The sequence below is a fragment of the Apteryx rowi genome, unplaced genomic scaffold (assembly GCF_003343035.1).
Source record: "Apteryx rowi isolate R43461 unplaced genomic scaffold, aptRow1 scaffold_414, whole genome shotgun sequence".
Lineage (NCBI taxonomy): Eukaryota > Metazoa > Chordata > Aves > Apterygiformes > Apterygidae > Apteryx > Apteryx rowi.
In genome coordinates, this window is record NW_020450647.1 from 115,693 (window position 1) to 134,565 (window position 18,873).

An 18,873-nucleotide genomic window follows, 5' to 3' on the forward strand; every position below is an offset into this window, starting at 1 on the left:
CATTGCAGAAACACAGCCTCTTTGCTCTTCCCTGTTCTTCTGAAATAGGAATGCAACTTCAAGGCAATGAACTGGCACACAATAAGCTGCATAGGGTTAAGTGTGTAATGCCCAGAGTGTGATGGGTAATTAAAGCCCAGAGAGACACCTTTGGCCTCAGGAAAAGCATTGGAATGCATCTTCAATGTAGTCTATATTTCCACATTAAAATGCTAAATATGTCTTCTTTTTCACCAACCCAACTTGACCTCAGTAAAAGACCCAAGGCTAAAGTGAATCCAGTCTACGAACTTGTAGAAATCCTAACAGGCACGTTTTAGGAGTTCCTGGGAAAACAAGGACAGCCCCCAGCACTGAACCTTGCCACAATAAAAACTGACACATCAAGCCCACCTCAGGTTAATTAACCTTTTCTAACAGGTCAGCAGACTGAAGCTGAGGTCACATAGCGGACCAGTCCCATGGGAGGAAGAGAGGCTGTGACTGGGAAAGACTCTCAGAGGGGCTTGAGCTCCTGTCTCCTTGTCTTGACCAGATGGCCTCATCTCCATTATCACTCCTCTGCTGTACCTCAACATTGGTCACCCAAATCAGATGAGGTTCAAGGAGGATCTCCTGCCTGCTGAGGACAGCACTGCAAAGTGACAGAGCAGTTCAGGCTCTCCTGTCACAAATACTTCAAGATCTGTGCAAATCTGCAGGCCATGCTGCTGACTGACACCAAATCTTCTCTGCTCTAATTCCCACCCCATCCTAAACCAACATAAGGAGTTCAAGTGACCTTTTGTCCCCTTTATTTCCCCTTTATTCTCACACAGCAGGTAAGGTGGGAGGGGGAAGGCATTTTCTGATAGATTCAATGGTCTTGTGGTAAAAGTGGTTTCTACTTATTTTTGCACTGCACCAGGTACAACAGAGTACCCAACTTCAGTCACAGGTATTGCTAGGGTATAAGCACAAATAATCCATGCCAGGGATTTCACTGCAAAGACAGCTTGGATCTGCAGTTTTCCTGACTGCAGATCCAATTCAAGACTTTTAATACACTCAGATAGATTTAACTGACATTTTGAACTGACATGTGAGAAATGGCATAAATAGGAAATTATCAAGACCTTGAACTATACAGCTTAAATGTTCTTCATACAGCCAACATGCCAGAAGACTCTTATTAAATGAATATAACATGATCAGAGTGAAGAAGGGCTGAAAAGCTAATAAAGAACTGTGATTAAAATCTTCAACAAAATTAGAGAAAAAAAAATGTGATCTTAACCTGCAAGCAAACTCAAGTAATAGGGTTGCTTTAAGTTTCTTACAAACCCAATGGGACAAGATTGAAGCAATGATGATCTTAAAAATGTAACAGTAACCTACGCTAACAGTTAAATTCGTATAAGCACAAGGTATTCTGAATTCTGCAACAGAATCTTAGAAGCAGCACACTGCCTATATGTTTCAAGTCAACGCATGGACAGAGGCAGCTGGCGCAGCTTCTGTGAACGTAGAGGAGTTCTTTCTTGCATGAACTATCTGTCTTTCCACATAGTGCTCAACTTCTCTTTGGCTGGGGCTGAAAGGACAACCAATATTCACCTTCTACAGTGAGGTCTCTGCTAGGAATGGCAACAATTCAGTGGAAAGTGGTAATCTGTACTATCACCCCAAAGGCACTGAGTGAGGCTTCCAAATGCATCATGTAGTAAGACTCTGAGGGATTCCTTTTTTTTTTTTTTTTTTTTTTTTTAAAGTATCTCCAGAAAGTCAGCATATGAAGAAAAGAGCAATCATTTCATGCTCATGATGTGGGCAGAAAGTGAGAAAGTAAAAGCTGATTTCAAAAGCAAGAGCATTATTGTGACTGAATGCAATAGGCCTAGCCTGCAAGTACCCATCAAACATGTTAACTCTAATATCCTATGGCCAGGAGCTTGAATACAGCAAAAACAGTCAGACTAATGCAGTCTCTAAATAAATAGTCTCTAATGCATGGTGCCAAGATCCTTAAGTTTTTCATACAAGAACACCATTTCCTGCTTAGCAATATGAAAAAAGCTGGGCAGCAGGAGCCTTTCCAGAGCCAATTCCTTAACCAGTGTCAAAGGAGATGGGGCACAAAGCAGGTTTACTGTACATAAAACTGTTATTAAGAGTCACTATTTAAGTGCAGATGGCTCTAAAAGCAGACTCCAAGCTTGAAGTGCAAGCAGGAGGCTGAATACTGAAACCAGCATTTCATTCCTAGCCTGTAATTACATTCATCTCAGCTGCTCCTTGACCCCACAGCCAGTGACAGAACTAGAGCTGCTATCTGTTGCTTTTGAATGACTCCTGATACAAACAAAATCTTCTCTTTTCCCCAATGAAGCATCATGTATTGTAAATGGAAAGTTTCTAACCCACTTTAAACATGAACCTACAAATATGCAGGAAGAAGAACTTTTTTTATAAGAGCTTCTTTAAATACAGCTGTGTCAGACAATGCAATTATATTCTGTTGCAGGCATTTTCTGCTAAATAAGACTGCATGATTCATGCAGGTATAAGCAAGCTGCTGTATTTCTAGGCAAAACAGATGACCCCAGCCATCATAGATACTGGTGCACCTGTGCTGGTATCGTGACAACAGTAAGCACCACTTCCAGTTTTATCCACAGATCTCACCACACTCTGCAGAGGTATCGTGGTAAGTATAATTTCAAAGAGAGAAAAAACACAAATTCTGAACGCAGAGTTAAACAACTGGCAGGATATATTATACCTCCTACCATCATTCAAGTGACCATCACTCCTCTCCGCTGACATGAGCATCTCCTCACACTCAGCTAAGGGATACACTGGCCATCAGAGAGACATGGTTCCAGAAACACCCAGACTGTCCTTTTCATACCTTGATACTTCAAAGGAGSTTGTACTGTCAGTAGGCCAGTACCCAGAGGGATCAGATTAGTGCTGCACCTCAGCAAAATGGGCCGCCCATAAAACAGGCCAAGTGAAGCCTCCATGCTTCAGTTTTACCCCAAGCTCAGCAGCATTGCTCTGTCAGTTTCCACAAAGTGCTCTTCCCTCACAAAAATCCCTACAGTCTCAGTGAATATGAACAAATGCGTTCACTTTCACTTAATGCTTGGCTGTGTTAGTTTTAAGCTTGGCTACTGCAGGTGGCTTTTGGAGTACAGATGGCTCCAACTGTGTCACATTACTATTTCAATTCTGAAATTAATCTTTACTCTTCCAAGCATATGAAAAAACAGTAGCCACCTAACCTCTAGAATCCCCATTCCTTTATCTAGATATCTTACTTTGAGGGGCGGATATGTATTTTTCTTTTAGTGATTTGCCAACTGCTACAGAATTAGTTTTTCCTCCTTCCTCAAAAAGTTAATTCTGTCTCCAGTAGGTGGTGTAATCGGATGGCAGGTTCAGAAATCACTGCACAGGATACTCGTTAACCAGAGGAGATGGTCAGCATCATATAAGCAGGATGACAGCTGGGAAAAAGGCCAGCAATCAGCAGAGCCCAATTACCACATATTTTTGCTGAAATGACAGGGGTAAGTGACATACTTCCCCTCACTGTAAGGCTTTCTGTTATAGGTGTGCTACATTCAACAACTGTTTCTAGTAAAAGTTGGTTTGAGAAAAATAAGGAAACAGAAGACTCAGGCTTTACCTTTTCACCTGTTAAAGCTACCATGTCCAGAGGCCCATACATAAAGCGCCCAACCAGTACCTGAGGACCATCTTCTGCTGCAATGACATCGTTAGCTCGGTGATTGGCAGTCACATTCTGAAACGAAAGCAGAAGGATAGAAGGGCAGTTTTTGCTTTTGTAGAGCAGCTRCTATCTCTACGTTGTTACTACAAACAGTGACACAGACACACAGTCCTGGACAGCGTGTTTGAGCTACATCTCGGTGCATCTGTAGAGCACCTAGCAAAACTGGGTTCCCATTTCAGCTGGAGCCACAATCCCAGTAATGGTGAGTTCCTGAATACAGGTTCTAGTGAAAATGCTCAATATGATCAAATAAGAGAGTACTTTTAAGGAACACCAATTGTCTTTCACTACAAGTGTTGCTACAGATTCACATGATTTTGTGTAAGAGCCACTCATGAGGAACTTTTGCGTATTTTTAATAGCCATAATTGTTCACACTAAAAAGCAAGCAATCCTCCCCCAAGAAGGTTTTAGCTGATAACACCACTGGAGGAATACCTCCAAGTTGGCACTGCTTTCAAACTGAGTATAAATTTTGGCATAGACTGGACTCAAGCTTTTGCTGATGATCATGTTTAATCCTGATGTGTACTTATGCCCTGGAGCAAAATGTATTCATACCAACATTTACAGTGGGGTTTAATACTTGTTAAAAATGTATCCAAAATTAATATGGCTATTTTACTAAGAAAAAAGTCAGGATTTCAGCTAGTTTCCAAAAGAAATTTTCTCATGATTTGAGGGGTTTTTTTTATTACACAAGCCCCTAAAAATCATAAGGGGCTGAATTTGGTATTTCTAGCTGACATGGCATTTGTAGAATGAAATAAATATTTTTCTTAGGTTATAAACTCATGTAGCATATAAGAAAATAGAAGGAGAACCTCCTGCTCAACTGAAATGTATGGCCTTTCTGTTATTTAGAGAAAGAAACCTATTTTCTCCCAACATGTCACAATAAACCAAGAATAAATTGTTCCTATTCCCTCTTAATTTGTTTGACTCTAGGTTGTGTTTAGCAGTTTTCAGCTCTTTAGTTATCTTTGTTATGTAAAATTCACACTTTGGGAGACTGGACTCCATTTAAGTTCCTGGAAAACCCAAGTTCTATAGCTGCCATGGGTATTCAGATTTATACCTACTCTCAACTTGACATGCGTCCTTTTGCGTAGCCATTTTTCTCGTGGATTGGATGGGCTTAGTGTTGCTGGATCCAGGCTGTCATTTTCCTTGAAATTTACATTTTCATACCTCATCACCTGAAATGATATCAACATTCTAATAAACAGTACATGGCCTGGGGAGTCCCGTACTTAGTAAAGAAAGGGGAAGTGCATTACTGCCCCAGGTGAACAATGCTTCAGAGCTGATAGCACAAGTGGAGTAGAAAGAGATACAGGCCATATATTCACATTAAGTGATGGCCAGCAGAGTAAAGGCAGGTCATACATCTATACAATTAACCTCAAATACTTACTAAACAGCTTTTCCACTTACAACAGGGCCTGTACATTCTTTTACATTCAAATCCTCTCCTGAATCACATAAATCTAGATAAAATGGTGAGAACATTAGGATGGAATCAAGTGACAGTCACTGTCTGCCTGTGGTCTGCAAAGCATCCAAAAGTCAGTAAGGCAGTTTAAGACTACAGAAGTACTTGCTAATGTCCTTTATAGGGCAGAGGTCAGCTTCCCGACTCCATCTGTACTGATTTTCTATACATACATCCAAGCAGAATGGTTCTTACTGCCTTTCATATCTTACCATCGCAGCAGGGAATAGGCTCAGGATTCAGCCTGTGGCTGGTAATATCACATAAGAGGACTATAATTTGTGAACATGCAGAATCATATAGGCTCCACTCTTTCTTATGATCTAAATATCACGCGCCTACTGAGAAACTTATATGCCCTTCTCAGAATTCTGGGGTCAACCCACAGACTTCAGTAAGACAGTGTTTGTGGTTTCACTAACTAATGGGATCAGGGATAGCACAAGACTACTCCCGTTTGAATGAGAAATAGCTTATCCTGCCTCTTTCACAAGCTAACAGAAAATGACTCAAGTTGAACAGTTTGCTTTCCATCCTGAAGCTTTCTGCGCTGGGTTTTCCACACTGGGTGCCATCTCCAGAACGGTGGCCTGGAATCCCTTAGAAAGCTGTCTCATGTGAAGTCCCCTGAGTAAAAACCTATTGCATTAAGCCTTAGCGAAGCAACTAACTTGCAACATGTCATAGTCATGCTGAGAGGTGAGTGTGTTTATTAATAAATTGGCATAAATACCATTCACTGGAGGGCACGTGCAGGAAATACACATGCCCAAAGGGCATACATGAGCCATTAGCCTTAATCCCAGTAAAGGCAGAATGTCCAGCCTATGCTGGAATTAACCAGTTCTTTAGGTAGTGCTGTAACCTCACACATTACTTTAGAAGCATGTTCCAAACACTTGAAGGGCTCACTAAATTATAAAAGCTGAAACACACACAAGTCTAGATAAGACACAATGCAACTTGATATGGATGCAAGGAGAACAAAGAGAATAAAGCAGGAAGGATAGCTGATAGATAAGCGGGCTTAGGGAGGTGTTTGAAAGGGGAGCTGCAAGAATGCTCTGATGCATTCAAGGTAAAAAAAAAAAAAAATCCTAAGAGAGGAGATGACAGGAGATAGAGAGCTACAAAGGAAAAAGAGAAGTGTGAATGCAGGATTATCTAGGGTCCTTAAAGTGGAGAGAGAAAAAAAAAAAGGGATTTGCATCCTGTCACTTCCAGTAGAAACCTCTCCTCTACTTTGGGATGAGCAACAAATAAGATTCCTGTTCTGGAGATTATTCTCCATGAAAAGATGAAAAAATCTTCAGCAACTTTTGCTTTGCAGTGATTGTGGTGACACTAGTTATAAACAAAGTTTATTTAAATTAACTTTTAAAATTCTGCAGTGGAAAAGCAGTAATTGCTTAATGACACATTTGGCCTAGAATCATTTATACTAAATGGTGCTTTGAAAGGACAGTCAGAGGTTGGAGTCTTAGTATTTCATCAGTTAAAAGCAGCAATCAAAAACTCTGCAAGTGGTCTGGTTACCAGCCAGATCCTCTGCTGYACATTCCACTCAGAGGCTGAGTACAACTGCACAGCATGATTCTAGTCCTTTCTTATAACTACCCATCATCACTGTCCAGTCAGTACTGGGAGTTCTCCCTCAGCAACAGTTTTGGGCTGGAGGAAATTCAGCCACCGAGCTTCCACTCCCAGAAGCTACCAGCTGAGCCTCCAGGCAATTAACACCATTGACACTAGCACTGTGAGCAGGAGACAGAGGGAGCAAACACTTGGAGACCAGCTGAAAGGAGCTGTGGGAGAGGCAGGCACACTGACGTTTTCGGAAATGATTTAATGAACAAAAGTCACTGCAGTTTTCTGCGTTACATTTTCTGCCATTTGTCAAGCAGTAGCTGTTTTATTATTCACTAGGTGTAAAAATACACTGATCCTTTGATTAAACTGCATGTGACTGGCTTTTTGGGGGACACTTTGGGTTCTGCACTTATGCTGCAGAAGGTTTCACTCAAATGCCACTAAGTTGTTTTCACACCAGTGAGATTTCTCAGCCACACCAATTTCTCCTGAGGTACAAGCACTGTATTATTCCCAGTCACTGAGAGCAGCTGTCTAAACACTGGAACAGTAGGGAAAACAGAGATCCATACTATGCCTCAGAAATCAATTCTGAGGAGACAGCGCACACAATGTCTCCAAATAGTCCAGCATATTTACAGGAGAGAATGCTAAGCAACAGTCTTCTTATACACTCCTGTTTTTCCTTCCTTATTTTTCTTATTCCCTACACTGTTTACAATGGCTTAGAAAACTCTAAGTACCATGTGCAATGCTGCAACACAAAGGATAATGGAGAGGGAAAAACCTATTGTATCTATCTTTCCAAATCCAACTCACAATCCACTCTGAGGCCCTGATTCAGGAAAGCACATAAGCCTGCACTTCAGACACCAGCCTCATTCACTTTCAGCAGGATTGAAGGATGTACTCAAAAGCCAGTGTGCACTTAAAGGTAGCACTGAGTACAGTTCTCTTTCAGAAAGGCATCTCTAATCTCAGTATAATCAACAAGTCCATTACAAGGTGCCACTGCAGCTCTTTGCTATCTACAGATAAAGCTTGCCTACTAGATGTCTCTAGAGGTTAATTTATGTATTTGTATTGCCCACACAATGTGTTGTCCATAAATTCCTCGTGTGAGACTCTCATTTTAAGTATTAGATGAATATCCAAATCCCTGAGGCATGTCTGAAGGCTTCCTACCATCCAAAAGATGGCAGTCATACCCAGCTATACAGACTCCTCTTGACTTGATTTTCTCATGGGAGCAGTATTTTAAAATTGCTGTTAGACCTCAGCTAATCATTTGATATTTAGTAGAGATATACGTAATAAAGCAAAAAGGGAAATAGACTATTTCTTCAAAAAAACAAGAGGAAACAAACACACAATACAGGCCATCCTGATCTGGGGTTCAGGAGGAGGCAGTAAGGTGTGCATGACAATGCATTGTTCCCAGTCACAGAAATCAATAGTAAGTACACCAGCCAGTAGTGCTAATGGGGGATTGCTGTTCCTTTCATCTCTCCAGTAAATCCACATCTGCCATTCCTACATCAAGGTCTATGTGAAGCAACCACAGGCAGTTATCTGACTGAACCAAAGATTAAAACACTTATCGCTCTTGGAAGACGCGCTCAGCAAACACAATATTATTTGCTGTAGAGAGAGAAAGAGAGATCAATGACCTGTCTCAAAATGAATGCCACGACGTCTGTGGATTCCCAGTAGCTGGCATGGAAGAGATGTGGCAGGGCTACAGTTGGAAATGCTGTCAGTACATCTGGACAGTACAAGGCATAATCTATTCGTTTTGTTCCCCACCACTTGGCAGTAACTACAAAAAAAAAAAAAAGGCATCACATTTCTAAAAGATACCTTCTTAAGTCTGTTGCTGTCTTTCATTTTAGGCTAGTTAAGATTAAAAAAGTAGAAGACTTCATTCAACTGACATTTAGGTTCTACTGAAGGTATCAATCAAACACAAAAGTACTGTTTTCACTGACTGCATCATCACTTAAATGTCTGCAACCTACCCAGTCCTATTGGATTCAAGTTTTGGGAAGCAGAGATCAGCCCAGCATGATTCCCACTGCTTTCTGGTCTACGGAGAATGTACAATGAATGACTAACAATTTTATGATGAGGTTTTAGAGTACAAACTGTAATGCTTCCCAAATGGTGAACAAAATATTGATACATGACTGACACTCCATAACAGGACAATAAAATGATCTATAGCACTTTTAATAATAATTAACAATTCTTATCTGTCTACAGTTCTTCACACCTAGAACATATTTCTAAACACCGGTTAGTATGAAATCCTTAATAACTGTTCATGAGTGCAGCCTTAATATAAAACTGTGACTGCTTCCATTACTTTATCCACTTAATTATAAATAGAAGAAGTAGTTAAATTGTGTTATTTAAAATCACAACAGTTTATGCCGTTATCATTCTCCCCAGATATCCAAGCAGGCAATTTTCCTTTTCAGAATAAAACTTCCACAGAAAGGATGTGGGCACAAGGGTTGAGGCTGCATCAGACAGCACATTGAACCAAGCCTCACTCACTGTTGGTGAGGTACGCTGATGGCAAACTCTCTGTTGACCCTGAGGTTTCGCTGTTTGTGCTGACCAAGCTTGACCTCCTTGATTTTCCTTGCAGTTGTCTGGGTGCATTTGGAGATTCAGGACTCTCCTGAGGGAAAGGAACGTTCAAAGAGCTGTTCTCAAGGAACAGAGCACTGTGGTTGTGGATAGCGTCACCTGCAGGTTATAGAAATGAAAAAACAAAGGGATGAACAGCATGTTTTCCTTTTTTTAAAAACAAAACAAAACTAATGAGCATTTTCCTGAGTAAGATCAGATTTAATGACCATGGATGAAACTCCTTCAGGGGAAGAAAGACAGCATGACACAGTATGACTAAACAGAGGAAGCATACCCTACTGCCATCAAAATGCAATGGCAGCTCGGCGCTTTGGCCAAGATCTTCCAAAATGGATAGCAATGTTGGGAGGTTATTTCATGGCACACTCAACCCTATCCACCTCAAAGTCATTCTCTGAGAAGAGCTAAGCAGCCCTGGGAGTCTGTGATACTGCTCTTGTCCTGTTCCTGACATGAGCAAAATGGCTTTAGAAAGAGTGCCTTCAGAGAGGGTATTTACTGGTTTGCATGTTCCTAAATGGAACAGAATTCTTATTTATTCATGCCACTCTGACAGATAAGCTATGGAATATGGCTAACACATGTATTTAATGAAACAAAACAAACCCTTCCTCCTGAGGTGTTCTGAAACACATGTAAGAACTTATGTGCATTTAAATAAAAGCATTACTTATAATTTTGCTTGAAGCAGCCTGCACATCTTGCTGTACCCACGAAAGACAGAAGCCCGAACGGATACCAATGAAATAGGACATACAGCATACAGATCAAAAGCAGCTGACTCCTCAGTTGTTTTTCAGAGGACAAACCTCCTAGAGAGATTAAAACATAGCCAACAGAAGAAAAAGGGGACCCAGTTCAATGCACAGAATACAAAGGAAAGGAGATGAACCTTGATGATGCATTGCTTTATTTCTGAGCATATTTCAGTTCTGTTCAGACAAATAACTGCATCAGGCTGTGCTCATCTTCCACGTTTTTTTGGCTCAGAGACTCTCCTGTACAATTTCTTATGCAGTAGAGTCCTGGAATGCATTTTCTTCAGCTTTTCAAGTCTTACAAACTCTCATTGTAATGAATACCTCAGTTGTGCACACAGGAGAGCATAATGGGATTTGCTAACAATTTATAAATAAAAGTTGCTGTTTTAAAAGACATCATTCCTTTAAAAAATGCATTGGAAGCATAAGCATCTATAGATTATCAGAACTGGTACAACTTGACATTGCTACATGAGAAAGAATAGCAGCACAGCCCCCCACAATCTCCTCCCTCCCCAAAAGCTGATATGGCTGGAAAGATTCTGGCATGTTTTGACACACGCCTGAATATCTCAGCTGAGTGAGACAACACAAGGAACTCTTATTTTAAGAAATACTTTTACGAGTCCAGGTATCAGAGAGAGGAAAAATCCATGCAGTCAATAGAATCAATCCCTTGTGAATGAAAAACCTTTAATTCCAAAATGATCTCAAAGCACTTGCATTTAAATGGGAGGATTTCATGCTCACTGAAACCTACCCAGCTTAAGTGTAAAAGGCAGCCAAGAGTTAACTCTGTGCAGAGGTTTAACACAAAAGCATTCCATAGAACACTTGCTAATCACAACAGCTCAGGAATTTTTGTTTTACAATATATCCAACAGACTGTTTCCAGATTTATATGCTATGGAGGAGAATCTTCCGACCCAGTGCCTTAGATGAGCTCAAAAAGAACATCCCTTGTTCCCAAATCACTTATAGAGTTCTCTGCTTCAAGAATCACTCTATCTGGTGGGTTTGTTCCATCACAAGAAGGCTGGTAAAATGTATCAGTGCAACATTTTCACTTTGGAGAGCAGCTGGAGGGAAGTATTCTTACTGTGCCATTTATTTTAAAAAGGGCTTACTTTTCAGATAGCCTTATAAATCTCAGTGACAGAATTTGTGCCTAACTAACCAGTGGGATTTCCAAGTACGCAGCCCGGCTGTACACTAACTCCAAGTCAGAATGTGAACCAGGGTATGCCTCTTCCATTGAAAGAAATCCCAGACACGTGGGTGAGAAGACAGCACATAACCCCTCAGTTTGGACTGTCCCCCAGCTTAGCTATTCCTTAAGGCAATCCTCTGGGGAAGAGGCAGGTCTTCAGGTTCTTCAGTGCCCTGACAATAGTGTTTGCAGATAAAAGCAAGTGTTAGGCAAAGAAACATGATTAATGGAAGAAGCCTACACCTAGAAACCAACCTTCTGCTAGCACCTACATGCTGCAGCTTTGCTAGACAAACGTGTAGCAGCTTTCCACCATGAGTGAAGAATGTCAGCAGAGACAGAGAGATAAATAATGAATAGAAAAGTCTTTGAAAAAGCAACTGGGATGGCTGAGACCATATTAAGCTATTAATGAAGGCAATTAAGCTACTACTTGACTAGATGATCTCCAAAGGTCCCTTCCAACCTCAACCATTCTGTGATTCTGTAGTTTTCAGTATTCTGTACTAGGCAGCAAAATAAAACCAACTGCTCACAGTGGGGAAGAGCTACAGGCCAATTCATACTTCCACAGTTTAAGACCTGAAAGGCTGAATGAAAGTCATAATCTCTCCTCTGGATATAGGAATCTGTTCCCAATCCCTTATTGAATTTGTGCTGCTACGTTCCATGCTGGCAATAGGTGACAATTTGATAACACAGCCTGTCAAAAGCCTGCCACTCCCAGCCTCTCTCTACCATGCAACGGAAACTTGATTTCCGGTAACAGTGAAAATAAAGACTCTTGAACTGTCAAAATGAAAATAAATCTCCAACAGAGGACAGGAGCGTTACTTTTCCAAACCAAATGCCACTAGTGGTATTTCTCTATTGTCCTATGCTTGTCATCACTACCTGTAGGACTCCCACAGCTGGTGCATGCAACCCAGCAGTTCATGTCTAATCATAAGCCGCCTTCTTCTCATGTTATTTAACACTTATTTTCAAGGAGAGGCCCTAAGCTTATACGAGTATCATGTAACAGTTATTAAAAAAAAAAAATACAGCTCAACCTTGAAAAGAAAGAAATTGTATTTCAAGAGTAAAAAACTGGTCATTCAATATTCCAGCTTTTCACAAAAATTACTTGTCATTTTTAAGCAGTCTGTTATAACTACATATTTTAATGTCAGCACAGAGTTTTAAACACTACTGAAAGCACAGACTGATACCAAATGTGAGCACTGATTATTGTTGTTCCTTAAAGACAACTGCATTAGAAAGAAGTACACACTATGATAAAGAACTACTAATGTATAAATGTTAGTGTCCCATTTTAAATTTTAATCTGAGAATTTAATACAACTGAAGTTCTGACAGACCAGTTTGTTATGAATGTGAAATGATGTAACTCTGGATTAACTGTTTCTTTTCAAACATTGATTTAATCAGATTCCACCTGATTTGCATCCCACATACACATTTTTAAGCAAATAAAACATAGGTAGGGATGTGTGTGTGAGCACACGTGAGTGTGTGTACATGTGCACACATGAGTGTGCATGTGTGTGTATATGCACACATCTTACTGCAGGGAAGAGGTTCCCACTGATAYATATTCACTTCCAGCTCCAACAAATAGAAAACACTGTCATTTTACCATATTAGCCTCTAACCTTAAGCTCTGAATCCTGATATGGCTTTTGAAATATCCTGCTGAGGTCTGAATTCATCTCTGAATCTGTAGCAAAAAAAATAAATCTAATGTGCATGTATGTACACATGCACACTGATAAATTCAATTCTTGCATAATGTTACAAATCAGGATGTTTCATACCTATGCAACCTTATCTCATTTTCTATGTCAAACTTCTTACAAAGTCAAAACAGCGCAATTCCTTCTACCATCACCTTTCTTATCCCTTTCATCCTCTTTCCTCCCTGCCTATCAGTCTGTTTCAATTTTTCCCTGATTTAAGCATTCATTATCCATCAAGACTACCTCTTAACAGCCTACACAGGAAAAGGGCAGATAAAAAAAGTGACTTGCCCAGTGCTCTAATTTCTCCTAGGAGATATTGGCGATAAACCAGCTACAAGTGACCAAGAGAAAGAATATCTGAAATAATAGGTAAATCTAGACAAAAGTAAACTGATTATAAAAATATATAGTTTAAAATCATGGTATCCATCAACTCTACTGAAAACATGGAAGATTGCAAACAACACTTCAACTAAAGCAGTGGTGCCACTTTCCAACCCTTCCTTAATACAGCTAATATCATAAAAGCTCATATGTAAGAACCAGTTTTTCCTCAGTGATGTTCTTTGTTCAATTCTTGTTAAATATGTCCATGCCACTCTGTCCCATATGATCCAACTTGTTTTTAGCAGGTTAGCACATTTGTATTTCAAATCCTCTTGAGCTGTGTAAGGACACAGAAAGCTCAAGAGAACTGTAGGTAAGGAGAGCTATAAAAACAGGTACTGTACCTAACTGGTGAGATTTTCCATCCCCCAGGGGGTATCTCTGGTACCGTGGGACATTGAAAGGAGGCAGGAGATGGAATCTTTTCTCCAGCAATGGTTCAAGTCTGCAGGCAGAAGGATCAGCAGAGTGAAAGAAACTGTACACTTGGCTGCAGGCTGGGCGGACCTGGCATACTTGGATGAGAATGAGACAGAGAAAGAGAGTTCAGTGCTGCCCCCCTTTGCAATTTTCAAGGAGGAACACGGTTAATGTGGTTTTCTGCAAACTCCAGACTAATACATACATCTGGCCACAAGAAATGTAACTAAATTGTTTGCTATTCCCTCTGTAAAGAAACACTCTTCACTGCAAAGAAGTTTACAGACACAACATAATCAGAGGTAAAGACCAGCACAGAAACAGATGGAAGCAAGGCAGGCAAGTGAAGTTTAAAAACCTTCTAAATGTATTATTGAACAACACAGCTATGATGCTCAGCACTTCAAATATTTACCAACAAAATGATTTGATAGGCCTGTTACATAGAGAGGACTGAAATCTAGATGAAAGCAGGAGCAGGTAGGTGACAGAAAGCACTGCAGTTTCTGAAGTCAACTTATAGAAGCTAATGCATAGAAATGAGGTTGGATATATTATAACAGAAAAGCAATGTTTATGATGCTTGCTAGAGAGATGCAGCTCCTGGGATTTTTGGGCTGCAGCTGTAAAGGATGTTTGAGAATCACCCACTTGCTTGGCCAATAGGACACTTTCAATTAAACATGCAGCACCGAGATATAACTTATTCTCAAACGGGTGATCATACAAAGACTGCTAGGGTATGTAAAACAGGTGGTGCAGTCACTTCTCATTGCGCCACACCACACCTGGATCACTCTGAACCTGGTCAGTGAACACAGATCAATTCATTATGGGATAATTACACTTAACAGACTTTGTATATTACTGCACCACACACGTTACAACAGACAATTTATTAACTACAAGAGTAAAGAAATGATTAAAGTATTTATAACAGATGTTATATCTGCTTCCCATCAATACAAGCAGGACCTGTTCCTTAATGCTTTCAAACCTGCTGTGCTATACAATAATCTCTAAATGTTCTTTTGATAGATTTATGTTTCTTTGCACTGATCTCATAACTCTGACAAAATGCATGATGCTTTTCTTGGAAAACATGTTTGGTACAGCATTGCTCCCATGCACCAGCCAAACACATGCTTAATTAGAAATGATGAACAAAGCTGTAAACGTTTTAATATTAGGTGTTGCAACATCTTCTGATGGAATCCATCTTAAGTGACATGTCTCATTGGAGCACGCATCAGGAAATTAAAAACAAGACACACTGCTTAGGGTCTTCCTTATTTTTAAGCTTTTCAAGCAACAGCCAAGGCATTTATGCATCAGCAAATTTAAATGAAGCAAAGTTGACACTGTACATCTTCCTCTGCTGCAATCACAGCTACTTGGGCAATCTGAATGATAAATTAAAGAGCTACTACATCAGAAAACACTGCATTCTTTAGGTTTTATCAAGTCCTTTCCTTGCTGCTGGAAGGACTCTAAAAATGCATGTCATGTTGATTGCTGTTATCAATGGTATATTGAGACAAATCTTGATGTAGACTATGTCGATATAACCATGTTCTAAGTCTAAAAGAATGCCTCTCAGTTGTAATAATAGCACTGCCATAGGCAGATCAGAGCAATACTTTGCAGCAAGGTCTGCTCTATAAAGGCTAGAGCAGAGGAGCAGCATGCTTCCTCTCAATGAGTAATTAATGTTTTATTGATTTTAGTAAAGGACTTCTCAAGATACTGCAATGTCAAGGCCCCAGTTCCAGAAAACTAATTCTAAAGATCAGGCATGTGTTTACATATATTTTTGAACTGGCACAAAAGCAAGATTGTCTGAAAAGTGAGAAAATTTCAATTGCTTAGAGGAGCAATAGAATGGGGTGTCCTAGCTTATGAATAACTGGGGAAAGAACTCAATATCCTGAGTAATTTGTGATGTGAGGAGGAAAGAAAGGAAGAAGCCCCCCTAATTTAACATTTAAAGAGAAATTCTACCCTTTCCTCCAATTTATCCTGTTGTTAGCCAATTCACACTCAGTCCACATAAGCCACTGAAATATGGTATTAGCAGATATTTGCAATGCATAAAACCCCACCAACCAAATGTGTACCACATTTGTACAGCAAATCATGCAAGTTGACATCACCCAACAGCTACCTCTAAGCTTTGGAAACATCCCTTTGTGGGTAGAAAACAGGTAAGATCTTACTGTCATAAGCTAATGGCCCTGCAGAAACCAAGTAGTAGTAACAGCAGCCACTATGGAAAAAAAAAACCACACCACAAAGGAAAGCAAGAGCACTTTTTGTTGTTCATTGTTCATTCTTCTAAGATTCTATGTAAAGCTCGCATCAGTTTAAGCACTTAACCACAGCACTTAAGTCAGGCACCTTGTTAACTATGGCTAAACCTATAATAAAGGGAGAGCTGTACACCCATTCAGAGGGTGACCACGCTCAATCCACTGGCCACATATGAAGACTAGACCCCTCCTAACCTAGGTACTGTAGTTCAGTGACTAAGATAGATGTAATGAATCAGGCCCATGGGCACCATTCTATTGTGTGTGCGCTATGTGCTATATTGTCCAGAAGGAGACTTATCCTCACGTCATGAAGATGTCAACATAGCCTCTCAAGAAACGCTCTGGGACCAACCTTCCTTCAATAAGACACTGGTATATGATCCAGTTCAGTCAAGCCATGAACTTTTATCTTCTTCAGGTGTGCAGTGTGTGTCGCACTCTGCATTCACTGACACACTCTGAGAATGGTGCAATATCTGTTTAATTCTGGAGGATTTTTGTCACACAAAGTGAACAGTGTGGGTGCCTTCGGGAACATTCAGTCAAGCTTTGGTTCTTTCCCAAGCTCGCTTTGCAAAACATTTAAGATTGTGATTGGTGGCAATTAGGCTTCCCAGCTGCAGGATAACCAAAATCTGCTGTGATGTCTGCTGGATGTTGACTTTTCTAGTAAGGATGGCTTTGTGCAAACAATTAGCACACCTGGTTGCAAAGGAAAAGGAAATGGGAGATAATCAGTTGTTTGTTGAGGACACCATACAATTGTTTTGCTTTCCCACTAGCAAGCAAATAGGAACTTCTCGTCCCCTCTGTCCCATTCCCAGCATTAAGTCAGTCAAAAAACTATGACCTGCAAGATTCCTCTGTGAAGTATCTTTCCACAGACCTCTATGAAACACTATCAGGTACTTTACTTTTTTTTCATACCATACTCTCCCAAGCAGGATAGTGTCAGGATACAAAATGCTCCCACCAGGGTTTACTGATCCATGAAATCTGAATAAATTCTCTCATGTATCCCAAATAACCGCATCACAAGAGAGAAGTGGAAGTGAAATACCAGCAGGARGACAAAGTTCCAAGACTACTTTTGATGGCTTTCTTAGAGCTGTATTTTGTTCCTAGCAGTTGCCAGAAAAAGTGGAAACAAGTCACCAGTGTGACAGTATTTAAACACAGCAGAAATTAATTCTTTGCAAAGAAAGTATAATTCTCTTGCAGAGCCCAAGTGGTGTGAAATAAGTTCTATGAGGTAAAGCATTGCACTGCACTATAATTAAAACTATATTTTGGCTACCCTAGAACTTTGATGTATTTATTTACAGATTTTGTGATTATAAAGTAGAGTAGTAATTGGATATCATTCTACCAAGCTCAGCTTCCCTCCCTAGTGGGTAATATATTGGTTTATTCTTTCTCATCATGTTTAAAATTAACTGTCAGAGCCAAAAATAAACGAATAGCTTAATGTAATTAAATCAGCTGTCTAACTGCACCTTCTAATACTTCCTGTACATTTGCATGAGCAAGCTTGTAACATGTTGCAAACATAAGCAAAAGGCACAGACTTGAAGAGTAAATTTATCATCCTAGAAAATGCCTGTTTACCCACTAAAGAGATATGATTCCTTCTTGTTCAAGTGGTGAAAAAAAATCTCACCTACAAAATGTATAATGAGTGTTTTTCACAACATAAGTAACAGTGGCACAGCTCTGCAGAGGTTTCTGTTAGCACTGTGTTAGCAGCTAAAAGACACTATTTTGCTAAGAACTAGACAATACAGGGCAAAATGACGCTTCTTTCCATCAGAGAGCTTGTATGGGTAATTTTGGCTAACTTTGTTTGTCTAATGCTCAAGGAAACAACACAGAGGAGGGAGAGGGGGGAGAAGAAAAGAGAAAAGAAAGAAGAGAGCTCCATGGTGGCTTCTCTACATCAGTGATGATGGGCATTTTTCCTGTATATGGGCACAGTAGGTGGACAGAGACAAAGAAAGCCAAGAATGCAATCAGCAGGGCTATGAGTTCACTCACAAGTTGTCAGCATCAGGCAAATTATGATATTTAGTGGCAACGAGAAAGCATATCCTCTAAGTTAGCAGCTGTTTTCATACTCCTCTTGCAACTTGGCAAGGGAATACTGGATATCACTTGCCAAAGGAGGTTACTTCTGACAATCGTGACATTTAGCACTACTAGTCAGCATCCTGATCATTGAAAGGGAGTGCCGAACACTCTCCCATTACAACTATACCAAGACAGGCTGCTGCCACTTTGCAGATGTAACTAGATGCTCATGATATATTTGGACTTCTGAAAAACACTGAGGAAGTTTTCATGGGCTAGCAAGCCTCTTATAAGGATAAGCAGCACAAAGAGTGGAAGAACTCTGCTGAGACATACAAATGATCAGTGATTCAGAAAATAAGAACTGAGATTAGACAGTGTAAGGACCACAGAACGGTCTGCTGGAGGGCATCCGGAAGTGTCAAGGATGCACTTGGGGGCAACAAAATA

General features: G+C 40.2%; 1 protein-coding gene across 1 annotated transcript in view; it reads right to left on the reverse strand.

The window, feature by feature from the left end:
* Positions 1–18,873, reverse strand: part of PITPNM3 (PITPNM family member 3) — a 107,851-nt gene that overhangs the window by 7,067 nt on the left and 81,911 nt on the right. The window contains exons 10-14 of the mRNA XM_026075922.1: positions 13,969–14,139; positions 9,426–9,620; positions 8,537–8,685; positions 4,864–4,980; positions 3,674–3,790 (exon numbers count right to left, since the gene is read on the reverse strand). Coding sequence (XP_025931707.1) covers positions 3,674–3,790; positions 4,864–4,980; positions 8,537–8,685; positions 9,426–9,620; positions 13,969–14,139 — 749 coding nt within the window. The remainder of the gene's footprint in view (positions 1–3,673; positions 3,791–4,863; positions 4,981–8,536; positions 8,686–9,425; positions 9,621–13,968; positions 14,140–18,873) is intronic.